The 27,858-nt window shown below is 39.9% G+C and overlaps 2 protein-coding genes and 1 long non-coding RNA gene across 4 annotated transcripts; all 3 read right to left on the reverse strand.

The window, feature by feature from the left end:
• Positions 1-458: 458 nt before the first annotated feature.
• Positions 459-5,938, reverse strand: LOC131303012 (uncharacterized). Of its 2 annotated transcripts, XM_058329811.1 has the most exons (3): positions 5,338-5,938; positions 3,742-4,151; positions 459-1,452 (listed from the first exon to the last, which is right to left on the reverse strand). In XM_058329811.1, the coding sequence occupies exons 2-3, from the start codon at positions 4,147-4,149 to the stop codon at positions 616-618; spliced, it is 1,245 nt and encodes a 414-aa protein (XP_058185794.1). In that variant the 5' UTR covers positions 4,150-4,151; positions 5,338-5,938; the 3' UTR covers positions 459-615. The 2 variants fall into 2 exon arrangements, with proteins under 2 accessions (XP_058185794.1, XP_058185789.1); XM_058329806.1 differs by lacking the exon at positions 5,338-5,938 and having other exon boundaries at positions 3,742-4,805.
• An 843-nt stretch (positions 5,939-6,781) lies between these two features.
• On the reverse strand, positions 6,782-11,284 carry LOC131318368 (transposon Tf2-1 polyprotein). The gene is made up of 2 exons (XM_058348070.1): positions 9,719-11,284; positions 6,782-9,565 (listed from the first exon to the last, which is right to left on the reverse strand). Exons 1-2 carry the CDS (start codon positions 11,282-11,284, stop codon positions 6,782-6,784), a joined length of 4,350 nt encoding a protein of 1,449 aa, XP_058204053.1.
• Positions 11,285-24,346: 13,062 nt separating this feature from the next.
• On the reverse strand, positions 24,347-26,581 carry LOC131303166 (uncharacterized). Its single transcript, XR_009191913.1, has 2 exons — positions 26,264-26,581; positions 24,347-25,072 (listed from the first exon to the last, which is right to left on the reverse strand). It is a non-coding gene; the product is annotated as an uncharacterized LOC131303166 (long non-coding RNA).
• Positions 26,582-27,858: the final 1,277 nt, after the last annotated feature.

Below are 27,858 nucleotides of genomic sequence, written 5' to 3' on the forward strand. Positions count from 1 at the left end.
AAAAAAACATAAAACAGGAAACATAAGTGTACCAAACAACTTAAATAGTGGACAATCAACGCACTTCAAAGGTCGGGTATCCTCAACTTGAAAGTCATATGAATCACGATTTTCCTATCTATTTTCAAGTTTGTGATATGGAAATTGGAATTCTAGCTCCAAATACCAGTCACAATTTAATAAAATGGCCCAGAACACAATCCCGATAAAAAAAATGCTAGTTCCAATCTCGAATTGCATGTCATACTTTAACCATAACAATGAAAAAGTATACCGGCTCTCACGTAATTGACAGGCCCAATTCCGATCTTGACCTGTACTGTTGATGATGTCCTCTGTTGTCTCAACTAATCTCCTCTGAAAACATATTACAAAAACAATTTATGCTCTGAAAACATATTACGAAAAACAATTCATAACGAGCCATAGAACACAGCAAACCATATAACACATACTACTCACAAAATTCATACCCAATCTTTCCAACAATCCTAAATAATGCCGTCCATCAACACATTAAACATCGATTAAAAGTACCAAACATACTACAGTGTACTTTGCCGCAAGCCAGAGGAAAAAACACAGTTATTGATAATGTTTCCAGTCATAAAATAATTAAATATGAGAGGGCGGTTGCCAAGGTGGAAGAGTCTCATTTGGGTTGCCTTGTCCGCGTGATTGTGCTAACATTGCCTTTGTATGCTCCCGTTGAGCGAAAGAAATCCTCTGTTCATCATTTGGCAAGCCATAGAACACATCCATCTTCATGGGATCACCTGACAAGTAGTCAATCAGCCACCAATAAACCGGGGGAACGGGATCTTGTTGGAAATATTCCATTCCACCAAGGATCTTCATTATGTCCACCATGTTACATCCGTGCTTAATCACTGATCTGTACTGACTCTGCCTGGATACCATGGTTGCCAAAATATTACACATGGACTGCGAGAGAGCATCTGTCCCACTCGATCTGCTTTTCCGTTTCGTTCCACTTGAGTTGGAACTGGGATATTTGGGCATAGCTCTCGGGAAAGGGGGGGTGTTTGTACCATGCTCAGATAAAGGGGGGGAGCACCTGATTTCGGGCTGCAGGCAAGGGGCGGTACTTGTTGTACCACGGTTAAAAAAATGGGTGGTGGGTGTACCATATTCCTGTTGAGGGACATGTGGGGGAAAGTGGGCCCCCCTACCATTTTCGGCGCTTGTGTATGCACTTCCAATTTCCTCACCGTTTTCTATTCCAACTGTGTTGCCCTCACCATCCGTATCAGTCCGGTCATCATTGTCGGTAACCAAAGCTCGACGACCTTCTGCACCCATACCAAGCTCCCCATTCGCTCCCGGAGTGCATTGCAGTGACCCGGTGGCTGTAACTTCTTCAAAAACCCTTTGCATCAACTCCTCGTGCTCCAATGGACAGTCGCGGAACTTGGCCACACATTCATTTTGCTATAGAGAAACACACAAAAACAGAAATACATATAGCATGACATAGACACGTTATAGTTAGAAAGCATGACTGCTGGCAGTATAACACAGAGGCCAAAAAGGCGGTGGCAAGCACAGTGTTCTAAAAATCGCGTTTAATCGCCGATTAATGGGCGATTAATAGGTTTTATGGCCTCTCCGATCAGATTAATGCTTGGGCGTTTGAATTAGGCGGTCTGGAGATTAATCGGGATTTGGCGGCGATTAATCGCCCATTAATCGGCGATTAATTGGTTAATTGGCAATTAAACGGTGATTAATCGGTTAATCGATTAAACGGCGATTTTGAGTGTGAGTCCGATAGAGATGAAGTTATGGATGGATATGGAGAAGAAGAGGAGTATTTGACTAATAATTTCGTACTTGGTTTCATTTGGTTTGAACGTTGCACTTTGTAATTGACTGGTAATTTCGTACTTGGTTTCATTTGATTTGAACTATGAACATTGAACTTCTCATTATGGATTGACTAGTTATTTGGTAGTACCTAGTTTCTATGTCTATATATTTGAATTGTAGAGAACTGTTAACATTTAGAAGTGTTAACATTGAGTATCCAATAGCCAAAGAGAACTAGGAAATTTTTTGGGAGAGAAGATATATCACAGCAACTAGGAAATCTGTGATTATTAATGGTAGGGAGGTTGCAGAGTATTTAAAAAAAAAAAAACCCGACTAATTGCTAAAAGGCGATTAATGGCCGATTAATAGGTCTCGAAGCTTGAAGGTGGTCGGCTGCCCGCCTAGCGCCGAGCGCTTTTTAGAACATTGGGCAAGCATGAAAACCATAACTATAATGCAGTGACAATATTATTAAAGCATTGGCAGGGTTCAGTAAAAAAAGTTTACCATCATGTCAATGTAACTTCATTCTATCGTTCACATAAGACATTCACATAACTAAAGTACAAAATTGCAGTTCACATAATACATTCACATAACTAAAGGAGGCAAAATGATGTTCACATAACACTATGAAAGTTAAAGAATGTAACATGAGAAGTACAATTCGATGCTAAAACATATATGTTTAGGTTAGAGTATGACCTAGCCAATGATTTCAACTTGTGGGTGAACCATATATCAGATGCATTGTATCATGATTTTATAACCCCGGGTGAGATGAGAAAAACAATGACACTCCTGGGAGCTTTAAAAGGCTGCAAAAGGTGAAATGGAGGCAGGGTTCACTATTTGGCATATGATGTCTTTCCCTTGAATGGCATTATTGGTTATTAACATGTAAGGCATTTGAGGGTTTACTATTTGGCATGGGATTTCTGATCAGTGAATGGCATTATTGGTCAAAAACATGTAAGGCATTGCAGGTTTCTGAAAAAGGCAGTTCAGTGCTGATCATGCAGTACAACATTATTGGTCAAAAACTACAAATGCATGGCTGAGTTCACTGTTTGGGTCAAATAGATGACCATCTGCACTGTTTGCATGTGAAGCCTGGCCAAAAGCAGCATGTGCAAACTGGCTTTGCAGACACGAATCTGGCACGCAAAAGATGCTCTACCCTAACAAAGATAATAGGGTGCAAGATGGAGGACGGACAAACACAGGACTAATAAAATCTTACCAATACACTGCAAATGCAGTTGAGATTTGTAAAAATGGGAGATTCCAACATAACTTAGGTGCTGATTGGTTTAAAACGCACATAAACAATCTCCAGCTAGAAAACTTATTAACTTGCTAAATTGGAATCAGTCTCAATTTGATGTTTTTTGACATATTATGGAACCAAAAGCTACAAATACACATTATCTCTCGCCTCAGATGCAAGCAAATTAAACCAGGAAGCAAAAGACAACAAAACAAAAAGAGAGAGAGAGAGCGTCATAAATAGTCTATATTTACCAACAAAACACTTGGCAACTCTAAACTTGTGACACAAAAATAGCGCACCCCCTGATGAAAGCATATCAAAGACTAGTTATGCTGAAACTAACAACAAATGCTCTACCCAAAACATGACAATCTGCCAACTAAGTAAAGACCGTGTTGTGAAATAAATTAGGCTGTCCAAAATATACTCGAATCTGCCAAATTAGTATTTCGTCAGCCACCAAAAATAAGTTCTATGTCGAAAATCGAAATACGAGTGGTTCATCAATAAATGCCTTGAATATGAACTGATCGATGCAATGAGCTAGAAAAACTAGAACGGTATCATATTGGCCTTTCGTCATGCACATATGTGATGCAAGAAAAAGTAAATGAATAAATGGAGAAAGTGTTTACTGCAATTAGGTTAGGCCAAAAATGGTCAGGCGCTGTAAAAGTACCCGTGACTGGATTCCAGCCCAAGCCTGTTGCACCTCTTCTCGAATCAGCAAGTAATATCCATGCCTGCCAATCCCGCTTCAAGACGCCATACCGATTCTTACATTGCTTCAGAGTGATCAGTTCTCCAGTCGTAGCGCTGAGCTCTGCAGCGATTTTGCGCAGTGAGTTGTTCGAAAGTTGTGTTGTTCCCCTACCCTCAGCTTCAATCTCCTTTATGGCTAGCTGTAAGAACAGCCTTGTCATATGTGAACCCCAATTAGCTCTTCCGGGGGTGTATGCTCCTGGAGGCAGAACCCCAAGACGATGACTGCCAGTTGGTGCAACCTTCTTCCCAAGGTTCATCCTCTTACGAGGGGACACCATGTCTTCACGTATATTAAACGAAGCAAAAAAAATAACACTCTTAGAGTTTATCATGTCATATAAATCCAATGTGGCCACAAATTAAAAGTTACGAAAGATTGAAGGATACATAAAACATCAAACAAGTATCAAAGTTTTCATACTATGCACCTTAAGTCACAAGTTTGCAAGATTAATATGCATAAGGCACATTCACATAAGGTGTTATTGATTTCAGCACGTTTTAGATGCATGAAATAGGTGGGGATGTGGTGACAAAGCAGCCAGCCAAGTTGGAAAGCTAATCATTCAATCATCTACCACTGAGATTCTAAAAAAAAAAACAAATCCTCCACCACTTAAGTGCTTCAAAAACCCAAATAAATCAGTGTTTCCTAAACTAGAGTCCTCACCAACTCTTGGTTAGTGCAATGTACACTCTTGCTTAGTGCAAGAATTCAGAATGGATCAAGTACAGCACAAGAGCACTAACAAAAACTTTGGAGTATAAAGAAACTACTGCACTGACAAACCCTTGGAAGAATAGACAACCTATCCATTAATCAATTTTAAACAGTCACACTCCACTATAAATTGTTTCACATCCTTCAATAGTCATTGGCAAAGTACATGGTATGTGTCAAACAAACAGCCAACAAGTGATGGCCATGTCATGCACATATATGCTACCGCATGAAACCAATTAGAATAAGACTGTCGAAGTACCGGAAGAAGGGATATTGTCAAATTAAGTTCGTTAATTAGGCTCCATTCTCCTAATTAATTTTATGCATTGTGCCACACGTGAAAATATATATTCATACATGCATATTGGTCTACCTAGTCAATTAAGTTGACAAAGTAATGGTAAGACAGTAACAGATCCCTAGCTTTGTGGAAAATTACTCAAATATTAGTCCTTCTAAGAAAGTTCTACGGTTGGCGCAGAGGAAATCATCTGCTATTCTACCCCCTAACCTATTTTTCCGTCAAACCTCTATCCTCTTTCCTCTCCCTCCGAACAAACCCAGAAACCTCAACTTTCACAGAGAGAAGTTAAAATCCAGCCACATTTATACACATTCACACAAATTCATTTATGCAAACTTAGAAATTGAAATTCATATTTACCAAGCATAAATTGAAACCCACAAATTCATATGTGTGTGTGTGTATATATATAAACCACTAAAAATTCAATTAACCCACCGGAAATTTCGCCGGGAATTGAAGCAAACTCGCTGGAGAAGGACCAACAATACTTGTCGGAGTCGGCCACGATCTGTAGTCGTTGGAGTCGGCCTCGATCTATACTCGTCGGAGTCGGCGCTGATCTGTTTTGGGCTCAGTGTTTGTTCACATCAGAGAGAGAGAGGCCCAGCGAGGCTTCCGTACGTCGCTGGGCGTGGCGAGGAGTGGGAGCGAGGGGGAAAAGTTACGAGCTGCAGGCGAGGCTGCTGGAAACCCAGAAACACGACTTCCGGTCGGCACTTTGACCTCCCCGGAGCTTCCCCGACGCTATTGGAGATGCCCAACTGTAGAATCGGTGATGAAAAAAGAGCAGGGGAAAAGGGTTTGGTCAGTCGATGTATGGCTACGGTGGAGAAAAGTATAGGATTTGTTGGGAAGGCCAGAGCAAGACACACAGGCAGGGTATTTTGGTAATTACACCAATCCCATGTCTGGCTTTTTGGGATTGGCATTTTTTAGCAGAAGCACTGTGGCCTTTTGGCTCAAAATTGGAGGGGAAGCCAGCTTATTCATTTGTCCGAACAGACCCTTATACAGAGAGAGAGAGAGAAACGGGGACGACGACTGGCGTTCGGTAAGTTCGGTTTAATGGCCCTCGTTAGAAAGTCGTATATGACAGACGCGAGCTTGGTCAAAACCGCGTCGATAACGGCCGGGTTTCATTAAAAGATCGCATCTTGAACACAAGAGGTTTTTCGATAACGGCGTCGCCCGTACTCAAATAGACTTGGCATCTTGAACCCCTGAAGTCCCATAGAAACGTGTATTTGTAAAATTGTGAGCTCATTCCGGTTTATCTCCATGATCGAAATCTTTCATCTTGCAGATATTGTCCAGAACAACAATCTCGTTAAAGATCATTTGAATCGAACAAATACTGGTATATGATCGGAGATGATATGTACGAATTCGTTTTTGTTAAAATATATTTGGTCACACCGTATCAAACATATTTTATTAAAAACGGCATCGCTTTATTGAAATCTCGCAATTTGAACTCTCGACGTGTGAGGTCCTTCGAAACGAGGAACTGCCGCCGCGAATTCGTCAAATTGTGATCTCATCCCGATTTATCTCCATGATCGAAAGAGTTCATGTTTCAGAGCTTGTCGAGAAGATAAACCATGTTGGAGATCATATTAATCGAATGTAATGGCTAGGGAAGAAAAACACAAAATGTAAAGAGAAAAGACTCAGTCTTGTATTATTCTTTTGGAAAATTACACACCTCACAGTCATGGGGACTCCCCATTATTTATAACGCCTCCCTTACAATTCCCTCCACTCTCTCCTAACTAACTTCAACTAACTCCCTAAATCCACGGAAATACAACAAGAATACGAAATCACAATTCAGTCCCTTGGATATAACATTCCCTGTTGCTTGAACACAGCCTTGTCCTCAAGGCTGGAACTGGGGGTACTTGGCTTCAATCTCTGAATGGTCAACCCAAGTAGCATCCTCAGGAAAAGAGTTCACCCACTGCACTAACCACTGAATCACAGCTTTGTTACCACGTTTAACCATCCTCCTATGCAAGACTGCCATAGGTTCCAATTGCAAGGCTCCTTCAGGACCAACTGGGGGAAGAGTAGTGTGAGCTACCATATTAGCCCCTAGTTTCTTCTTGAGCAATGAAACATGGAATACTGGATGAACTTTTGCAGCTGCTGGTAGCTGTAGCTTATATGCCACTGTTCCAACCCTTTCCAACACCTGATATGGGCCATAAAATCGTGGGGCTAATTTCATATTCCTTTGTAAAGCCATTGTAGTTTGCTTGTATGGTTGTAACCTGAGAAACACCCAATCTCCAACTGCAAATTCCCTTTCAGATCTGCCCTTATCAGCATAGTGTTTCATCCTATGTTGTGCTTGAGATAGGTGCTCCCTTAAGTGTTTGATGATAGCAGCCCTTTCGGTTACCCAATTATCCACCACTGCCACTAAAGAAGGTTTGGAAATGCAAAAAGTGTGGTCAGGAGGCTCTTGCCCATAAACTGCAAAATAAGGAGTGGTCTTGGTAGCTGAATGATAAGTAGTGTTATACCACCACTCAGCTAGTGGGAGCCATTTAGCCCACTGCCTATGGCAGTCCCCAGTCATACACCTAAGGTAATTCTCCAAACATTTGTTCAGGATCTCAGTTTGGCCATCTGTTTGTGGATGGTACGCAGTGCTAAGACACAATTTACAGCCTTGCAAAGTGAAAAGTTCATGCCAGAAATGGCTAGTAAACACAGCATCTCTATCTGACACAATGGTAGAAGGAAGACCATGCAACTTAAACACTTGATCAAAGAATACCTTGGCCACATCTTTAGCTGTATAAGGGTGTGATAGAGCCATGAAGTGTCCATATTTTGTCAGTCTGTCCACCACCACAAAAATCACAGTCTTGCCTTGAGAAGCTGGTAAACCATCAATAAAATCCATTGAAATGTCAGTCCAAATCCTTTCAGGAATGGGGAGAGGTTGCAATAATCCTGGGTACTTCACATTTTCACTTTTATACCTCTGACATGTATCACATTCAGAGATAAAATGTGCCACATCCTGCTGGAGTCCCTTCCAATAGAAATTCTTGTGCAATCTTTTTGTTGTTTTGCTGATTCCTGAATGACCTCCCAAGGATGAAGAGTGGAATTCCTGAATGAGTTGCCTTTTGAGTGGAGAATCCCCTACTACTAGCCTGCCATGGTATGTCAGAAGGTCATGTGCCCAAGCATAACCAACATGAGCTTGACCTTGTTGAAGGTCCAAAATCAACTGTTGGATGTTAGCATCTGCCTCCCAACTGTGCTTTACCTCTCCCAACCAACTGGTAGAAACACAAGATAATGCATGAATCATGGCTATTGGATCTGCAGAATTGATTAACTCCCCTTTTCTTGACAAAGCATCAGCAGCCTGATTATCCTTTCCACATTTGTATACTATAGTATAATCAAAACCCAATAGCTTGGTTATCCATTTTTGTTGAAAAGGTGTTCCCACTCTCTGTTCCAAGAGATACTTAAGACTTTGGTGATCTGTTCTTATAAGAAAATGTCTTCCCAACAGATAATGCTTCCATTTCAATACTGCCAATACCACTGCCATCAATTCCTTCTCATAAGTAGAAAGAGCTATGTCTCTTGTAGAAATTCCCTTACTCCAATAAGCAATGGGATGCCCATCTTGCATGAGTACAGCACCCAGTCCTGTTCCAGAGGCATCTGACTCTACAACAAAGGACTTGCTGTAGTTGGGCAGGGCTAGTACTGGGGTAGAAGTCATTGCAGTTTTAAGTTGAAGGAAAGCTGTGGTGACTGCTGGAGTCCATACAAAAGAGTCTTTCTTGAGCAAAGAGTGAAGTGGAGAGCATATTCTACTGTAATTCTGAATGAACCTCCTATAATAACCAGTGATTCCCAAAAATCCTCTCAGCTCTTTGATATTAGTTGGTTCTGGCCAGGAGTTAATGGCTTGAAGCTTAGTTGGTTCAGCTGAAACACCCTTGGCTGACACTAAGTGTCCCAAATATTCAACCTCTGTCTTGCCAAACACACATTTAGTTATCTTAGCAAACAATTGTTGGTGTCTAAGTAGCTGCAAAGCAAGCCGTAAGTGTTGCAAGTGAGTCTCCCAAGACTGGCTGTATACTAAGATATCATCAAAGAATACTAAAATGAATTTCCTCAAGTAAGGCCGAAAGACTTCATTCATTAGGCTTTGAAAAGTGGAAGGGGCATTAGTAAGCCCAAAAGGCATTACTAAGAATTCATAATGACCATCATGAGTCCTAAATGCAGTTTTGTCAATGTCAGAAGAGTGAACCCTTATTTGGTGGTAACCTGACCTGAGATCTAACTTAGAAAAGAACTTTGCCCCACATAATTCATCCAAAAGCTCATCTATGACTGGTATGGGAAATTTATCTTTAACTGTGGCATTATTTAGTGCCCTGTAATCCACACACATCCTCCAAGTGCCATCTTTTTTCTTAACCAAAAGAACCGGTGAAGAATATGGACTAACGCTAGGCCTTATAATTCCAGAATTAAGCATTTCCTTTACTTGTTTCTCAATCTCAGTTTTTTGGAAGTAGGGGTACCTGTAAGGCCTCACATTTGTTGGTTCAGTTCCCAGCTTGAGAGGAATGCAGTGGTCATGTGACCTAGGGGGTGGGAGTTCCTTTGGCTCCTGGAAAACATCTGTAAATTCTGAAAGTAAAACTCCCAAGTCTTATGGAGTGTCCTCTTCCCTTGGAATGCAGTCAGCTTGTAACAGATAAATTTGAGCTATAGCCCCCTGAGGTTGTTTCTGTAACAACTTGTGCATCTTCCCTGAACCTACAATCTTTAGCTCATCATTCTTTCCTCCCCTTAGTACATGCTTTCTGCCATTGAGGTGAAATTCCATGCTGAGATTTGTAAAATCCCATTTGACTGGCCCTAAAGTTGCCAACCACTGAATGCCTAAGACCATATCACATCCTTTTAACTGCAAAATCCTCATGTCAGCATGAAATTTGGCCCCTTGCATTTCCCATTGGAAGTTCTTGCACATGGCTGTGCTCAGCATCCTTGTACCATCAGCTACTGACACTGGTAATGAATCAGTGTCCTCAGTTTTAATGTTAGCCCTCTTAACCACTTCTGGATTTAAAAAGTTATGAGTACTTCCCGAATCTATCAAGATTATAATAAGCTTTTTCTTAACATTTCCTTTGACCCTCATGGTTCTGTAGGAGATTGAACCAGTTAGAGCATTTAAAGAAATCTGAGGTTCCTCTCCAGACAACTGCTCCTCTCCTTCCTCTATGTCTTCTTCAAGAATTGGTGTTGGTATTTGCTCATCTTCTTCTCCTTCCAGCACAAACAGTTGCTTCTTTTTACACACGTGTCCCTTAGTGTACTTCTCACTGCACTTAAAGCATAACCCTTTTGCCCTCTTTTCCTCCATTTCTTTAGAAAACTCCTTCCTCACAAAACCTCCACTGCTTCCACTACCCATAGATGATCTGTTTATAAAGGGAGGATTCCCCTCTGATTTGAATCCCAACCTAGTTTTCTTAGTAATTGCTTCAATACTGGTTTCTTGTAATTTGGCCAACCCTATTGCTTGGGTAATAGAAGTTGGTCGAAACATTAACACTCCTGGTTGGATTTCATCCTTGAGACCACTAATGAAGCAGCTAACAAAAAAAGTTTCAGGAAGATTTTGGGTCTTATTTGCCAAGATCTCAAACTGTTCTTGGTAAGCTCTCACAGTGCTGGTCTGCCGTAATTTGGTTAAGTCCCCCATTGCGTCTTCATACGAGTTAGGACCAAATCTTGATAACAAACCTTGTGTAAACAATTCCCAAGTAATATAATGATGGCATTTTTGAAACCATTGAAACCACTGGAGTGAGGAATCTTCTAAATGCAAGGATGCCAGTTTGACTCTATCTAGATTATCAACAGCATTGTACTCAAAATATCGTTCACATTTATAGAGCCACCCGTGTGGATTGTCGCCATAGAAACGAGGAAATTCAATCTTTGCATGTCTCTGATTAAAGGTAAATGGCGCATGGGTTTGATGTTCTGACCTTAGGGGATGATCCCCAAGAGCTTGAAACCCTAACTGAGAAAATCCTGATGGTTCTTGACGATCCGTGCGAAATCCGCCATTTGGTTCTTGACGATCCATGCGAAATCCTCCATTCGGGTTCTGATGCGACTTCCCGTAAACGTGGCCTGCCATCTGATCGTACTTTACGCTCATGGCCGCAATCAATTCCTTGATATCACCCAAATCGTTGAGGGAATTCTTGATTTCCCCAATGTCTGCGGCATTCTTCTCGTTTGCTTCCTTCAATGATCTCAATGCCTCCTCAAATTTTCGAACTTCCGCTGCTCTAGTTCCGTCGGCCATGGTGGACACAGAGAAAAGTCAGGCCAAGAACCGTACTGCTCTGATACCAATGTAATGGCTGGGGAAGAAAAACACAAAATGTAGAGAGAAAAGACTCAGTCTTGTATTATTCTTTTGGAAAATTACACACCTCACAGTCATGGGGACTCCCCATTATTTATAACGCCTCCCTTACAATTCCCTCCACTCTCTCCTAACTAACTTCAACTAACTCCCTAAATCCACGGAAATACAACAAGAATACGAAATCACAATTCAGTCCCTTGGATATAACATCGAACACTGATCCATACATAATCGGAGATGATTTGAGTGAAATTAGATTTTGCCACACTGTATAAAAACCATTTTATCAAACAACAAATTCATTTCGAGGGAGTGAGGAACAGTGTGAAAGCCAGCGCCCGAAAAACCCAATGGTTGTCGCCGATTCCTTCCCAAGGAGATGGCCATTCGCAAAAGAATCTCCAGCATGTACTCTCTCTCTAGATATTTTTGTATGTGCGTGCATCTGGGTTTGTTGGGTATTGATGTTTTGTTCCTGTTTGAATACTTGTTTTGCTAAATGGTGAATTGTGCTGTTAACAGGAAGAAAATGGGAAAATTGATTATGTTGGCTCGAATTGCACTGATCAAGAAGTAAAAGAGAGGGATTGAGCTGTGAAATTGGGGAAACAGTGTGGATGATATTAGGGAAAGAGAGGAGATGGAATTGAGAGGGTTTGGGTGATTCTTCTGGTGAAAAGGTTTGATTTGATTTTTGGCTCCTGTTTGAATGTTATCAAGTGGGGTTTGCTATATTCTGAATTATGATGTAATTATGTTAATTCATTTTGTTCGAATTGCATTGATCAAGAAGTAAAACAGTGAGATTTTAAGTTCTGAAGTTGGGGAAACATTGTGGATTTATGAAGATATTAGGGAAAGAAAGAAGATATGGAATTAAGAGAGTTTGGGTGATCCTTCTATCGAAAAAATTTGATTTTTGGTCCCTGTTTGTATGTTGTATGCTATATGGTGAATTGTGGTGCACATGATGAAAATGGGGAAGAAACAGTTTGTTTGGTTTGGATTGCATTGATCAAGAAAAAGAGTGAGATTGAGTTCTGAAATTGGGGAAAACACTGTGGATTTATGAAGATTAAGTCATTGGATGACTACATTAGGTTTTAGGTCTGTAGTAGGGAAATAAAAGGAGAGATGGAGTTAAGAGGATTTGGCCTGGGTGATTCTTCTGATGAAATGATTTGATTTTTGGCCCCTGTTTGAATATTTTCTTGTGGGGTTTGCTATATGGTTAATTGTGCTGTACATGGAGAAAATGGTGAAATTAATTCATTTTGTTCGAGTTGCATTGATCAAGAAGTAAAAGAGTGAGATTTTAAGCTCTGAAATTGTTTAAAACATTGTGGATGTATGACAATTAGTTATTGAATCGCTCCATTAGGTCTTAGGTCTGTAGCAGGGAAAGAGAGATGGAATTATGAGGAGATTTGGCCAGTTTGGGTTATTCTGCTACTGAAAATATTCAATTTTTGGCCCCTTTTTGAATATTTTCCAAGTGGGGTTTGCTATATGGTTAATTGTGAAAGTGTAAATTTTTTGTTCAAATTGCATTGATTAAGAAGTATAAGAGTGAGATTGAGCTGCGAAATTGGGTAAAACATTATGGATTTATGAAGGTTAAGTTACTGGATCGTTGTATTAGGTTTTTATGTCTGTATTAGGGAAAGAAAGGAGAGGTGGAATTAAGAGGGCATGGGTGATTCTTCTAGTGAAAAAGTTTGATGGGAAAGCTTTGTCCTTGTTTTGAGTATTGATAGTTGGATCTGAAATACGATATTGCATCTTCAAGAATACATCTGGCAAAAACCCACTGAAGTTGGTCATGAATTGGCTTCAGATTTGGTGGCTAAGAATACGTGGGTCTGATTTTTCGGTACTTAGTAAGTACTTGGTGCAAATTTCTTCATCGTAGAATGAGTTCATAGTATGGTTTTATTATTCCATCTGTAAGATCTCGATAAATTGCATAATGGTAAATGAAGTACTTTATTGCCAATTCAAACTACTATCTTATTTGATTTTCACTTCTTCACTAAGCTTACATCTGAGATCCTCTGTCATGATTTTCATTTCTTCATTACGCTTAACTGTGTTTGATAGCCATGTTGCTGCTAGTCTTTATTTGCCAGTGATAGTGATGTTATCATGTTAGTGGTAAGTAAGTTACAACAGATCTTTCCCTCTTGCACTAAGGCCCTCCACGACCACTTAATGCATTTGAAAGCTTATAATTATTTGGATTCTTGATTTCTGTTTAGGTTTTTCACTTCTAGAATGCACAAATTTTGCAGATTTAATAAAAGAGAGGAGGATTTCCCATCATTGAGAGAGCACAATGATTACTTGGAGGAAGTGGAAGATATGAGTAAGTTAGTGTACATGTCCTCAATTATAGTAGTTCGCTGTTTAGAATAAATGCTTTCCTTCTTCCAAAATGTTGGAGGGGTGTTTCTTTAGTAGGCATATGATTGTTACCTACTTACTGTTTTCGGAAGAGAAACTTCGTTATGGTTTAGCTTCATTCTATTTGTACTTTTGGCTGTAAGCCTTATCTTACCGAACTAAAGAAAATGATTTCCTCTCCAGCGTTCAATTTGATTGAAGGAATAGATGTTCCTGCTATTGAGGCAAAAAAGAATATGCTGCAGCTTTAGCCGCAAGCAAAGGACACCCTGATAGTGATCCCAGTGAGAAAATTATGCGTATTACCATTTCTTGTCTTTGGTTACAGTGCCTATCTCAAGAACAAACTAAATTTCTAAGATTGCCCAACTAGGTTAGCATCCTAGGGTGGGGGCTTTCCCTGTGTTTATTGTCAACCGTTAATCTAATTCATTGCTTCAAATGCAATTATCCCTTGAGGTCCGGCGTTATTGATTAGCTTTGGCGTCAATTAACTTTGGGCCATTTTATGCCTTGCCAACTTTTTTTTTTTTTAACACAATGCATTGCCAACTGAATTCCCTAAATGTTGCCATCCTAAATGACCTCAGGTTTTTGGGCATCTTGTGCCCAAGACCAAAATGGGTAGGGGGATCTGTTGGGCGCATGATGAGGTTCATCTGTGAATACATGGGCCAAACATGCTATCCTTTTAAGTATGAAGATATTAACTTCGATTTAAGTAATTGGTACTTGAACTTTGTACAGAGTTCCTTTGACATGAAGTTCTCATGACTTGAGTCAAAGAATAATTGTGATTATCTATTTTGAAACAGAATGATGTTCCTTGCTGAAAACTTCTTCCACTCGACAGTTCAACTATTTTCCGCAAAGAGGGAAGAAAAATGTGACATGGGCTCTCCTTATTTCTTGAGTAGTGTACTATTTCTTGAAAAAAACCCAGATATGCCACAAAGTACATCTTATGAAGGACTTGGACTTATGTTCGCTACAATGGAGATTATCTGCAAGTTTGATACTGTGGATGATTATTCGGTGTAGGCATAAAGTCTTTGACCCAAGGTGTCACTTCAACTGGATCTGAATGAAGAATTGCCAAATTCATCCCGAACTTGCGGTCTTGCAAAGAGATTCAGATCCCTCTCATGGATAATATGATTATGAATGCAAGAAGTCTTTCATGAGAGCTGAGTCAGCTGACCATTTTGCATCGATATTTAGAAACAGGTAGCCGAATGGGAAAATAAAAATAAGCAACTTCATACATCTTCCAGTTACCTAAATCTGCGTACCTATGTGTCTTGCAGATCCTTTATAACTGTGTGATTTCTTTAACTTGATGCAAGAAATGTATAACAATGTATAACATAAGTGGTTTTAAAGATTTTGTGTGATGAGGAAATCCTATTTCAGCATGGAATTTGTATCTAATCGTTCTACAGAAAGGCAGTATTGATGCAAATACTTGCAGCTCCAAGAAGTACAAGGGGTTTCATTTTGCAGAACCAACTCATATCCCGATAAAGATGTTTTCTTACATGAGCATGTGTATACAGTGTATTAACACCTTCCTCACTGAAGTACTGCTTAAGCCTGCAATGATCCAATGTGCTTATTATGAAGGTGGATACAACAATCGCAATGATTCTCACCTATTTTCACCTGTACTTTGGTACAGACCACAAGCCAAGGCTTTCAAGGAGGTGTCGGTACAGGTGCGCAGGGTTATTATGCCCCCGCGGTTGCAGGGAGTGCATTTGGGCAGCCATGGCCAACAGGCATAGCCCCACAGCCCATTCCTATGTGGGATTGAACCCGAACATGCACGCCTACAAGTACGACAATGAAGAAATGACGAGACTCAGGGCAGAGAGAGATGGAAGGGCGGGAGGGTGGAGCATGGAATTGAACAGTAAATGGGCACTCGAAGAAGCCTTCAAAAGCATTTGGATTTGAGTGGATTCTATACCAGTTCATATGCTGCTTGGCTTTCTCCTTCAGATGAGAAGGTGACGCATTTTGGTCAGATTCCCAAAACAGAATATGTATAGCAGTGGAGATTAGTTTATGTTTTGGATGGTTATCAATTATTGTCGACCTATTATATACACATAAATAAAAAGGCGAAAGCCTGCATAATGCTACATATCCTTGAGTCGGTTGCATTTGGATTCTTTTTCCTGGGCAAACAAAATGGATATGCAATTAGGCCTCTCCTTGTGTACCCACCTGGGAGTATTATCCTCAGCATCACACAGTCATCAGCAGAAGACCCCACTGCACCTACAAGGGGACCGAAGTTTATAAAGGTTCCACTGGGTGCTGTGAGCCTAAAGACTAGATTTAACCCTACCGAGCTGCAACGAAGACTTGAATCCAAGCATTGATCGAAGCATTGATCGAAGAAATCCAACTATTGATGTACTGTAAGGGGCAGTAGCACTTGAATTTGACTGGTTATCTAGTTCACATGCTGCATGGTGGCTTGCTCCTTGAGAAGAGGTGGTGGAATTTTTTTGTTAGATTTTTAAATGACATCAGATATAACTGGGTAAATGACTTCGTGTTATGTATGATTATTACTTATTTTTTATGGGCTGTTATGTAAACACAAATAAATGACAGAAAAGCCTTCACAAGTCTACTTTTTCCTGGATTCTTTTTCTCGGGGTTATATCCTTTCTTTCAAATACTACTCCGTATTAGATTGGATCCCAAAAAGTCACCCATTTCAGTCGCTTTCTATCCAGGGAAAATATATTTGTTTCAAGGACCCGGCTTCTCTACAGTTTAATCTCGGTCATTTGTCTCGACAATTAATGGTTCATTTTTTTTAAATTTTTTTGTAGAGAATTTGAATCCCTTTCAATTGTTGGTAGTATTTTTTAAAAACTGGGAGTCTCAATGCACTTTTTACACAACCCAAAAGTATTTTCTTTGAATGGATACATATTCTGTTCGCCTTGTAAAGTATTTTTTCACAGATGAACTCTATCAACACAGCTATACCGCACAGCAGGCTGTAGGGCGGCAACCGGCCATCAATTTCGGCAATTGACGGTTTGAATTTTAATCCGAAAAAAGGATGACTCGGAAAATGGAAGACCGGATCGGCCGCCCAACAGTGCCCGCACTGCAAGATTTCCAATTCCGGAGAACAATTGATAAACTTACAAGATTCAAGCGACTAATCGAGATTCGAGTACATTTCCTGTTAGAAAAAACAAGAGAAGAAAACCGTAGCTCTCCAATAACTTCATTGTTGCTAGAATTATCTCAAAATGTGAATTTCGTACAAACTTGGATAGGGTTTCAAATGAACCGAACTGCTTGCATTGAGGCTCGCTTCGGCTTGGCTCATTTAGTAATATAGCCGAGCTCGAGCTCGATTTTTGGGCTCGTTTACTAAACAAGCGGAGCTCAATATTCAAAAGTTCAACTCGGCTCGCAAAAGCTCGACTTGTTTTATAGGCTTGACTCGTTAAGGAATTTAGCCAAGTTCAGCTTGTTAAGGGCTTAGCTTGTTTACAAACGAGCCATCTTGGGCATGCCAATTCGAGCTCTCATCTAGCGAGCACACCCATTTTAAAAGGATCCTGCTACTAAGCTCTCACTCAACTTCTGTGCTGCTGCTTCACTATCAATACCATCTAGCCTCTGTCCTAAAATTACAAGAACCACTAGTGTTGAAAACAGAGAGATTGAACTGCATGCAGGTGAGAGCCAATTCTCTTTTTAAGCATTAAATAACCTATTAAAGAATCTTCTTCTTTTCAAACTCACTGAAGTCTTCTTATTTTGAAATGCCGTTTTCAAACTAGTGACAACCAAATGCATAAATTTTAAATATTTTGCAAAATGAGATCCAAAAGGATCTTCTCAAGTGTCGTTCCGTGTGGTCCCAAAAATGGGGGCTGCTTACAAAAGCTTTAATAGCCCATTTGGATGGTGAGAAAGGGTGAAATAAGAAAGGGAAGGAGCCAATCAAAACGTTTTATTTTTATTGAAAGACAACAACATCCAGTGGAACAGTAAAGAGAAATAAAGTCTAAGCCTTGGCTAGAACATCCGCACTTCTATTTGATTCTCTGAAACTGTGGCTAATCTTTGCCGATTCGAATGATGCCATGAGGTACCTGCAATCACAAACGAGACTGGTCAAAGAGTGACGAACAACTGAGATTGAATCCTCCAATAGTTGAATGACCATGCCGGCATCCCCAACTCTAGGTAATCTTGTTAAAAAATGTAATTTGTAATCTTCTAGAATAATGTAGAATAAGTGTCTAAGTTAAAAATAATTAGAAGTGTGTGGAAGTAATAATTGTATTAGAAGTGTGTAGAAGTAATAATTGTATTTATGCACATGGGTAGAATTAGATGATTCTAGAAGATGGGAGATCTTTCATGAAATTAAGCACATGTGCTTATCTCTAGACAATTCTAGAGAAGTGTAGGTTGGTAGAAGTGCTCTATAAATAGAGCCTTGTTGTACTCATTTTGTGTAATGAAAATCTACTAAAAGCCTTTCACAACTCCTTCTTATAACATCTCTCACTCATCCTTTCCCACTCTCTTGTCCAATTTACTTCAAAATATAACCAAGCACCCCAACAATTTTGGTATCAGAGCAGGTTTAACCGATCCATCCTTGTCCTTCTTTCATCCACCATGGAGACCAACTCTTCCACTTTCAACTATGCACAAAATCTCATCCCTATATTTGAGGGAGAGAACTATGACTATTGGAGCATCCAAATGCATACTTTATTTGTCTCACAAGAATTGTGGGATCTTGTTGAAAGCGGATACGAGGCACCGGCACATGCCGAAGAAGAAGCAACTTGGACGGAAGCAAGGAAGAAGAAATTCAAGGAGAACAAGAAGAGAGATGCTTTGGCCCTCCTCAACATTCAACGTGGGGTAAGCAAATTTATCTTTCCACGAATTATGGGTGCAAAAACTTCAAAAGAAGCATGGGAGACATTAAAAATTGAATATCAAGGTTATGATAGGGTTATCTCCATTAAACTTCAAACACTTTGGAGAGACTTTGATAATCTAGCAATGAAGGAAAATGAATCCGTTCAAACGTTCTTTTCCCGAGTTGCTGGAATTATCAATCAAATTCGAAGTTATGGAGATACCCTTCCGGATAAAAGAATCGTTGAAAAGGTTCTTAGGAGTTTGCCTCCAAAGTTTGAACATGTTGTAGCCGCTATTGAAGAATCCAAGGATTTGTCTAAACTTACTCGACATGAACTAATGAGTTCTCTCGAGGCCCATGAACAAAGAATGAGCAGGTTCACAAATCAATCATTGGAGCAAGCATTTCAAAGCAAAATCAATTTTGGAGGAAAGAATCAAGAAGATCAAGAGAAGGGCTCATCTCGAGGAGGAGGCATGAACGGACAAAGACGGGGAGGCCAAAATGCATTTCAAGCTCGGAACAAAGGAAAAGGATACGACAATCAGAGAAATCCTAATGGCGGTAACTCTAACTCTTCTTGCATTATTTGCAAAAAATCTAATCATGCATCCAAAGATTGCAGATTTAAATGCAAGAGATGCAAGGTTTCTAATCATTCTGATCGAGATTGCTGGTTCAATCAAGAAAAAAACAAAGCTAATTTTTCAGAAGAAAATGAAGCTGAACACCTATTCTCTTGCATGAATGCTCAACAAGAGTCAGATAACATTTGGTATTTGGATAGTGGATGCAGTAATCATATGACAGGCGATCGTAAAAAGTTTGTGCAGCTGGATGATAAAGTTTCTTCACAAGTGAAGCTCGGAGATGGAAAGCTGCAGAATATCGAAGGAAAAGGAGTTATTGCCGTCTATACCAAGGGAGGTAACAAAAGACTAATTTCTGATGTCTTTTATGTTCCGGGGCTTACTCAAAACTTATTAAGCGTGGGGCAATTACTGCAAAAAGGCTATGCACTTAACTTTGATAGTGATGAGTGCACCATCATTGACAAAAAGAAAAATTTTAAAGTGGCAACAGTCAAAATGACTCCAAATAAAGTTTTTCCGTTAATAATGCCACTTAATGAAAATTTTGCCCTTAAAGGAGAAAAAATTGATGACTCATATTTGTGGCATCTAAGATATGGCCACTTAAATTACAAGGGCATGAGATTACTAAAGGAGAAAAATATGGTGAAAGGGCTACCAAATATTGATAAAATTGATAAAGTTTGTGAGGGATGTATATATGGAAAAATGCATAGACTACCATTTCCAAAATTCGCTTGGAGAGCTAAAGCGCCTTTGGAATTGGTGCATTCTGATATTTTTGGCCCTACCAGAACACCATCTCTTGGTGGAAAAAGATATTTTCTCCTCTTTGTTGATGACTATACAAGGATGATGTGGCTATACATCCTTGACAAAAAATCAGAAGCTTACTCTGTATTCCTCAAATTTCAAGCCTTGGTGGAGAGACAAAGCGGAAGACAAATAAAGACACTTCGGACAGATCGTGGTGGCGAATTCATCTACACTCCATTCATGGACTATTGCCAGGAAAAAGGAATCAAGAGGCAACTTACAATCCGGAAAACACCTCAACAAAATGGAGTGGCAGAACGAAAGAACCGGACAATTGCAGAGATGGCACGGAGCATGCTTAAAGGCAAAGGGCTTCCTAACACATTCTGGGCCGAAACTGTCAATACTGCTGTTTTCATCCTCAACCGTTCTCCCACTAAGGCAGTTCGAAACAAGACACCATATGAGGCGTGGAGCAAAGAGAAGCCTCAGGTAAATTTTCTAAAGATTTTCGGATGCATTGCATATGCATTAGTTCCCTCAGAGAAAAGGGAAAAATTTGACGAAAAAGGGGAGAAATATATTTTCATCGGATATAGTGACGAATCCAAGGGCTATCGTCTCTATAATCCAAACACAAATAAATTTACTATTTCTCGAGATGTAATATTTGATGAAGCTGCGGCGTGGAAGTGGGAGGACAATTCCTTTCAAGAGCCAAAGCTTTTTGAGGCTGATAATGCAGGACATGAGCAAGAAGCTTTGACTCCAGACCCAGGTCCAAATCAAAGCCCACGGACCAATCCAGAGAGCTCATCGTCGGATGATCTCAATCCAATAAGAAAGGTACGTTCCTTACGAGATATATATGATTCTTGTGATTTTGCCTTCTTCACTTGTGAACCACATAATTTTGAGGAAGCAGCAAAAGAAGAAATTTGGCTAAAAGCAATGAATGAAGAAATTGCAACTATTGAGAAAAATCACACGTGGGATCTTGTGGAGCTACCAAAAGGAAAGGACGTAATCGGACTCAAATGGGTCTATAAGACAAAATACAAAGAAGATGGATCAATCCAGAAGCACAAAGCACGCTTAGTAGTAAAAGGCTACTCACAGCAGCCTGGAGTGGATTTCAATGAAACATTTGCTCCTGTCGCTCGCATGGAGACCATCAGAACAGTTCTTGCCTTGGTAGCACATCACGAGCTTCCCGTATATCAGCTCGATGTTAAATCTGCTTTTCTCAATGGTGAACTAGAAGAAGAGGTTTACGTGGGGCAACCACAAGGCTATACAGTCAAAGGAAAAGAAGGCAAAGTGTATCGACTTCGGAAGGCCCTCTACGGCTTGAAGCAAGCACCGCGAGCTTGGAATAGCAATATTGACAAGTACTTCTGTCAAAGCGGATTTCAAAGAAGCCAAAGTGAACCATCCTTATATGTCAAAAAAGGAGGTACGCAAGATTTTCTCATTGTTTGCCTTTATGTTGATGATTTAATCTACACAGGCACCAATGTAGCAATGCTCGATGAATTTAAAAATGCTATGATGAAGGAATATGAGATGACAGATCTAGGCCTTATGAGATATTTTCTCGGCATTCAAGTAAGGCAGTCTAAAGGAGAGATTTTTATCTCTCAAGAAAAATATCTTGAAGACTTATTAAAGAAATTCCGCATGAGCGACTGTAAACCAGTCTCTACACCCCTCTCTTTAAATGAGAAGTTGCAATTAAATGATGGAGCGGAGAAGGTCGATGCTACGGCCTATCGAAGATTGGTTGGATCGCTAAACTATCTCACTCATACAAGGCCTGATATTGTGTATTCTGTAAATCTTATCTCGAGATTTATGCACGAGCCGAGCAAGCTACACTATGCAGCAACCAAGCGGATCCTCCGTTATCTCCAAGGGACGAAGAAATTTGGCATCAAGTATACAAAAGAGAATGACTGCAAGCTTATTGGCTACACCGATAGTGATTGGGCCGGATCAATTGACGATCGAAAGAGCACATCTAGCCAAGTATTTTGCTTGGGAACTAAAATTATATCTTGGAATTCCAAAAAACAAAAGACAATTGCCTTGTCCTCAGCAGAAGCAGAATATATTGCAGCAACAGATGCAGCATGTGAAGCTGTATGGCTCAGAAGAATACTTTCTGATATGGAGCATAAAGAAGAAGGCCCTGCAGTCATCTACTGCGATAATATGTCAGCCATAGCAATGAGCAAAAATCCAGTCTTTCATGGCAGGACAAAGCACATTGAGCTCCGACATCACTTTATCAGAGACTTAGTGCAGAAAGGAGAAATTCAGCTTGAGTTCATCAACACGAAGGAGCAGCTAGCTGACATAATGACCAAAGCAGTGGCAGCAGATAAATTCTCTCAATTTCAAGAGATCATGAAGATTACAAATTAAGGAGGAGTGTTAAAAAATGTAATTTGTATAATGTAGAATAAGTGTCTAAGTTAAAAATAATTAGAAGTGTGTGGAAGTAATAATTGTATTAGAAGTGTGTAGAAGTAATAATTGTATTTATGCACATGGGTAGAATTAGATGATTCTAGAAGATGGGAGATCTTTCATGAAATTAAGCACATGTGCTTATCTCTAGACAATTCTAGAGAAGTGTAGGTTGGTAGAAGTGCTCTATAAATAGAGCCTTGTTGTACTCATTTTGTGTAATGAAAATCTACTAAAAGCCTTTCACAACTCCTTCTTATAACATCTCTCACTCATCCTTTCCCACTCTCTTGTCCAATTTACTTCAAAATATAACCAAGCACCCCAACAAATCTCGCAAAGCCCAGAGTTCTGCCGCAAGGGAGAGCAATACCCAATTCTTCTCTGGAAACCTGCAATGAAATGTCCAGAACTCTCTCTCATAACACCCCCTGCTGCTGCGATCCCATCCCATTTCACCGATCCATCCGTATTACTAATTTTTTACCGCCCCAATCATGGGCTGTCAACCAATTTGTTGCACCACTCTACCTGGAGTGATCTTTGGTTTTTGTGCTACAAAAAACCATTCCTGTGCCCGACTGATAATGTCTTGGGTGGTGAAAAAACAATGACTGGTTGGGTTAGGGTTATGAGAGGAGTTGAGGTACGTAGTAATTCAGATGAAGCCAAAAACACCAAGAAGCAAATAGAGTAACCGTCAAACCATCAATCAGTCGCATGATCCCTAGAGCCTCCGCCTCTTTCATCCACCTCAATGATGCTTTTCATATATTTCAGGCAAGAAAAAAACAACAATAACAGCACCCATGTAATCCTCAATTGATTCGTAGGGGGTAGAAGAAGCTATCTACAGTCACAGAACAGCACTTTGTGAAGCTATATGCAAATCCATTAGCCCTCTCTCAAACACGAGAGTTTGGTGCGGCTCCTCGTATGTATCTAAGTGCTATGCTTATAGCTAGGCTCTCTGGCATTGAAATAACAGCCTGAGCATCAGTTTCTTCTTCTGACTGGTAAAGGGGTTGAGGTTAAGACTATGCCATCGACGCCCAAAAGTCTGCTGCTATACCGAGCTTTATGAATTACATTTTCACATTTCGAAGTGTGAATTCGAAGTACTAAGCAAAGCATAACCATTCCATGTCTTGAACGTCAAAGATTACCATATCCAACTATAGTGAAGTAAATTACTTGTTAAACAAACCGGGCCTCCATAATGTAAGCTATATAACACTCTCTAGACTAATAAATAAAAAACTCACCAGAAAAGCTCAGGACAAACAAGAAGGCAGAAGATGAAGATTTCACCCCATCTGTTTTTTTTTTTTTAAGAAGAGAAAAAGATTTTGCCACATCTGTCTATTTCTTTTTTCCATATCATCTCTGTCCTACCAGTTTATTATTTTTTCACAAACCAAACGGTGAAATCAGTTAAAAGTTCTTCCGTCCTCCTAACCAACCAAATGAGTGCATGTCTAGGAAACTATTACAAGAATTAACTCATGCTGGAAAGATAATGGATTATAATTGCAGGAAAAAACTACCACAAGTGATTAGCATAATGAGGCAGCATATGAACTCAATCTAAGAAAAGATCGCTTACACAAGATAACCTTATAAGGACTGGAAAAGGAAAAATATACTACCATTTTAGAATTGTCTGTCATGGAAAGACTACCCACTTATAAGAATTAGATCATTGCTGGCTAGTTTTGAAATTTCTCAATCTCGTTGGAACATTCATGGTGAGAAAATATGGCTTGAGGCCGGATAATTCAAATAAAATCTATTTGGCCAAACAAAACAATAAGACACCACTAATTTTATGAAAAAGAAAAAACGTTTTAACTGGATCCACATATACCTTCTTTTTCCTGTACTTTTCATCTACATCCTTCTCTGAGCTAATATCCTCTCTCCATATGGCTGCAGTTAGAGAAGAATTGTACACAATCTTCTGTATGCTATCTATCTGTGCACATGCCTCTACCGCATTGATTGCTCCTCTAACCTCCAAATTCACCAATTTATCCGATCCATTCAAACCCAAAAATTAGCAACAACTCAAACACAATCTACATCCTTTCAAATTAAGAACACCCCATCAGCAGCGATTTGTCCTTAGGACCACCTTACCTTATGCAAACGCATGGAAAGGGCTGGAGAGATTAGTCTGGTTCATCGGGACACTCTTCATTACCAAAAAAAAGTGAATTTAACTAAGAACACCCAATTCCTATTATGCAGCAAATAAGACTTACATCATATCCTTCTTGGCTATCCAAACAGCAGAACAAAGCACAACATCCCTTGAGTGCTTCAAGGGATGTTGCATAATGGTAAATGAAGTACTTTATTGCCAATTCAACCAGCAGAAGGATTTGCTCCTTACTCACTCACCCCGACAATCAACCCACCAACTGAAGTTGCATCATATCCACTTGCTCACACCCCTGGCCCCCATAGCTGTTTTACCCAAGACTTGAATTCGATTCAACTGAAGTTGCAGCATATTGAGTTGCTCCTCCTACCTCTGAATATTAAGTAGAGTCCACCATAGCTTTGATCCTTATCATAGAGAGATGGGAAAGATAAGAGGGAAGGAAATGGCATTGATGATGGATGGATAACTGTGGGCCATAGAAGGAAATATCAAAGCAACATTGGTCATGAACTGAAGTGTACTAGAGTGCACATTCTAATTGCTCATTACAATTGAGCTTTGGGACGAGATATTAGCACTTCTTCCAAATATAAAGTTACAAAGATATCAATTCAAATTCCGTTAATCAACAACAATATCCGATCCTGATCTTCACTTCAAATCTCCCTTCCATTTCCTCTCTCTACGAATACTACACTATACTCTCCTTGCAGCCAACAAATTGGTGATATCCTTTGGCTCATCACGCAACATCCAATATTTACTATTTCAAAGATATCCTCACTTCACCTATGGGTATTGTAGCAAAACTACCTGTCAAACCGAACTGCTTAACATGTCCATGTAGAAGTCATTAATCACTAACTCCAAATTGAACAACAATCACTCAAGTGTGTGCACACGGTTCAGCTTACTTGCAATAACTACAAAGATTGCATAACAGAAATACATATTGCATACAACACAGTTATTGTGTGCGCATGTGGATACTAGCAATAACTAAGATGGTGTGCACCGATGGAGAAGTAATGTAGTCCCACGATGCCATACCAAAATAAGGAAGGTTCTCTCGTTGCTATGAAATATGAATAATGAACTCAATTTCTTATTTAACTTAAGAATACAAAAAGATATGTACATCATGGCTTCTTCAAAAAGTTGAGATAAACTTGATGTGTGCCTAACATTTCTGAATGAACTACAAAGTTATTAACCAGACAGTTAAAAATCTTCACAAATGGCATGGCACTATAACAGCTTGTGGTATGAAACATTCTGAAATCGCAAACAGGCTTTGTTCTGAGAGAACCGACTGCAGCCAAAGATCCAGCAACTAATCAATATTGGACAATAACACTTCTAAATTTGCCTGTACGGAAACTTATCCGAACACTCAGATATTCCATAGAGGTACATATAGAGAAAGGAAAAATTACAATCTTCGTGATAATAACAAGAATTGCAAAAGAGAATTAAAAATTAAAGTACCGAAAAATGAAGATGGGCCTGAATTAAATTAGGTAACATAAAATAACGAAATCGAAAGTATAATTTAAATCATGTACGATTTGGATAATATTTGAGCTTTTGCATACCTGAAAATGCGAGGCCAGAATCAGCTAACAGAGGATTGAAATCAAGGGATCACACTTGCAGTCCATTTGAGCCAATCAACTAGGTCAGTCCAAAAGTGATGGCCACGGCCATCCACCCTCCGATCACCACCCTAGTACCAGACCTCACCACAGAAGTCTTCCCCAACACCTCTAAACATCGCCACCGCCAAACTCACTGCCACCACAATACATATCCTCACCTTAACGGTTTCCGATGAAAGCATCTGCACCTAGTGTGAAGGCAACGGCTGATGCTACAGCCGCCTGCACTGGTTTCGGCGGCTGTTCTTTCTCTCTCTCCTCCACCATTCTCTCTCTTCATTTGAACGAAGATTCACAATGTGTAGAGAGAGAGAGAGAAATCTTGGAGGAAATCTGGAGTTCGGTTTAGCTCCGGCGCTCACTAGTAAACCCGCATATAACAGATGCGAGCTATGTCAAAACGGCGCGGAACGGATTTCATTTAAAGCTCGCTAGTTCAAAACGGGAGTTTTGTGAAAACGACGTCGCTTATACTTAATTACACTTCGCATCTTCGCCATGAGAAGTCCCTTTAAACATGTATTCGACGAATTGCGTGCTCGTTTCTGTTTATCTCTCTGATCGAAATAGTTCATGTTGTAGATCTTGTAAAGAAATAATACCATGTTCAAGATTACTGGAATCGAGTACTTCTTTTTTGTATGATCGCAGACAATCAGAGTGAATTTGTTTTTGCAAAAATGGGTTTGGCCACACTGAATCTTTTAGAACCTCGCGTCTGAATGCACAACGCGAATTCGTCAAATTGTGATCTCGTCCCGATTTATCTCCGTGATCAAAATGGTTCATGGTGTAGAGTTTGTAGAGAACATAAATCTTGTTGAGTATGATATTCATAGAACTCTGAGCACTATATAATCGGAGATGATTTGTGTGAAATTGTTTCTGTGAATATAAATTGGGCCACACTGTATCAAACCCGTTTTATCGAAGTATAAATTGATTACGAGGGAGGGAGTGTATGGACGCACGGCCGCACGCCATTGAATTCTGTACAAACAAAACCGCTCTGAAAATCAAGCAAACGAAAAGCCCAATGGGGATGGCCATTCGCAAAAGATATGTACTCACTCTCTCACTCTCTCTAGATATTTTTGTATGTGCGTGCATCTGGGTTTGGGTGATTCTTCTAGTGAAAAGATTTAATGGGGAAAGCGTTTGTTCTTGTTATGGGTATTGATTCTGTCCCTGTTTGAATACTTGTTTTGCTAAATGGTGAACCATCGAGGAATAAAAACCTCTGCGGATTCTGCGTTGCTTGCTGCATCGAGAATAGCTTCCTCTTCTGAATCGAGCCAAAAGACCCAGCATGTACTCTCTCTCTCTAGATATTTTTGTACGTGCGTGCATCTGGGTCTCTCTCTCTCTCTCTAGATATTGTTGTATGTGCGTGCTTCTGGGTTTGGGTGATTCTTCTAGTGAAAAGATTTAATGGGGAAAGCGTTGTTCCTGTTATGGGTATTGATTTTCTGTCGCTGTTTGAATACTTGTTTTGCTAAATGGTGAATTGTGTTGTTGACATGAAGAAAAAG

Source organism: Rhododendron vialii, chromosome 1a (genome assembly GCF_030253575.1).
Source record: "Rhododendron vialii isolate Sample 1 chromosome 1a, ASM3025357v1".
NCBI classification, from domain to species: Eukaryota; Viridiplantae; Streptophyta; class Magnoliopsida; order Ericales; family Ericaceae; genus Rhododendron; species Rhododendron vialii.

What these genes read in the sequence shown, in the direction of transcription:
- LOC131303012 (XM_058329806.1), bottom strand. Translation starts at nt 4,203, where the DNA reads ATGATAAACTCTAAGAGTGTTATTTTTTTTGCTTCGTTTAATATACGT. An exon ending in TTTGGCCTAACCTAATTGCA is followed by an intron (nt 1,453 to 3,741) that starts GTAAACACTTTC and finishes GTTTCTCTATAG; the next exon opens with CAAAATGAATGTGTGGCCAA.
- LOC131318368 (XM_058348070.1), bottom strand. Translation starts at nt 11,284, where the DNA reads ATGGCCGACGGAACTAGAGCAGCGGAAGTTCGAAAATTTGAGGAGGCA. An exon ending in AGAATGATGAGCTAAAGATT is followed by an intron (nt 9,566 to 9,718) that starts GTAGGTTCAGGG and finishes GATGTTTTCCAG; the next exon opens with GAGCCAAAGGAACTCCCACC.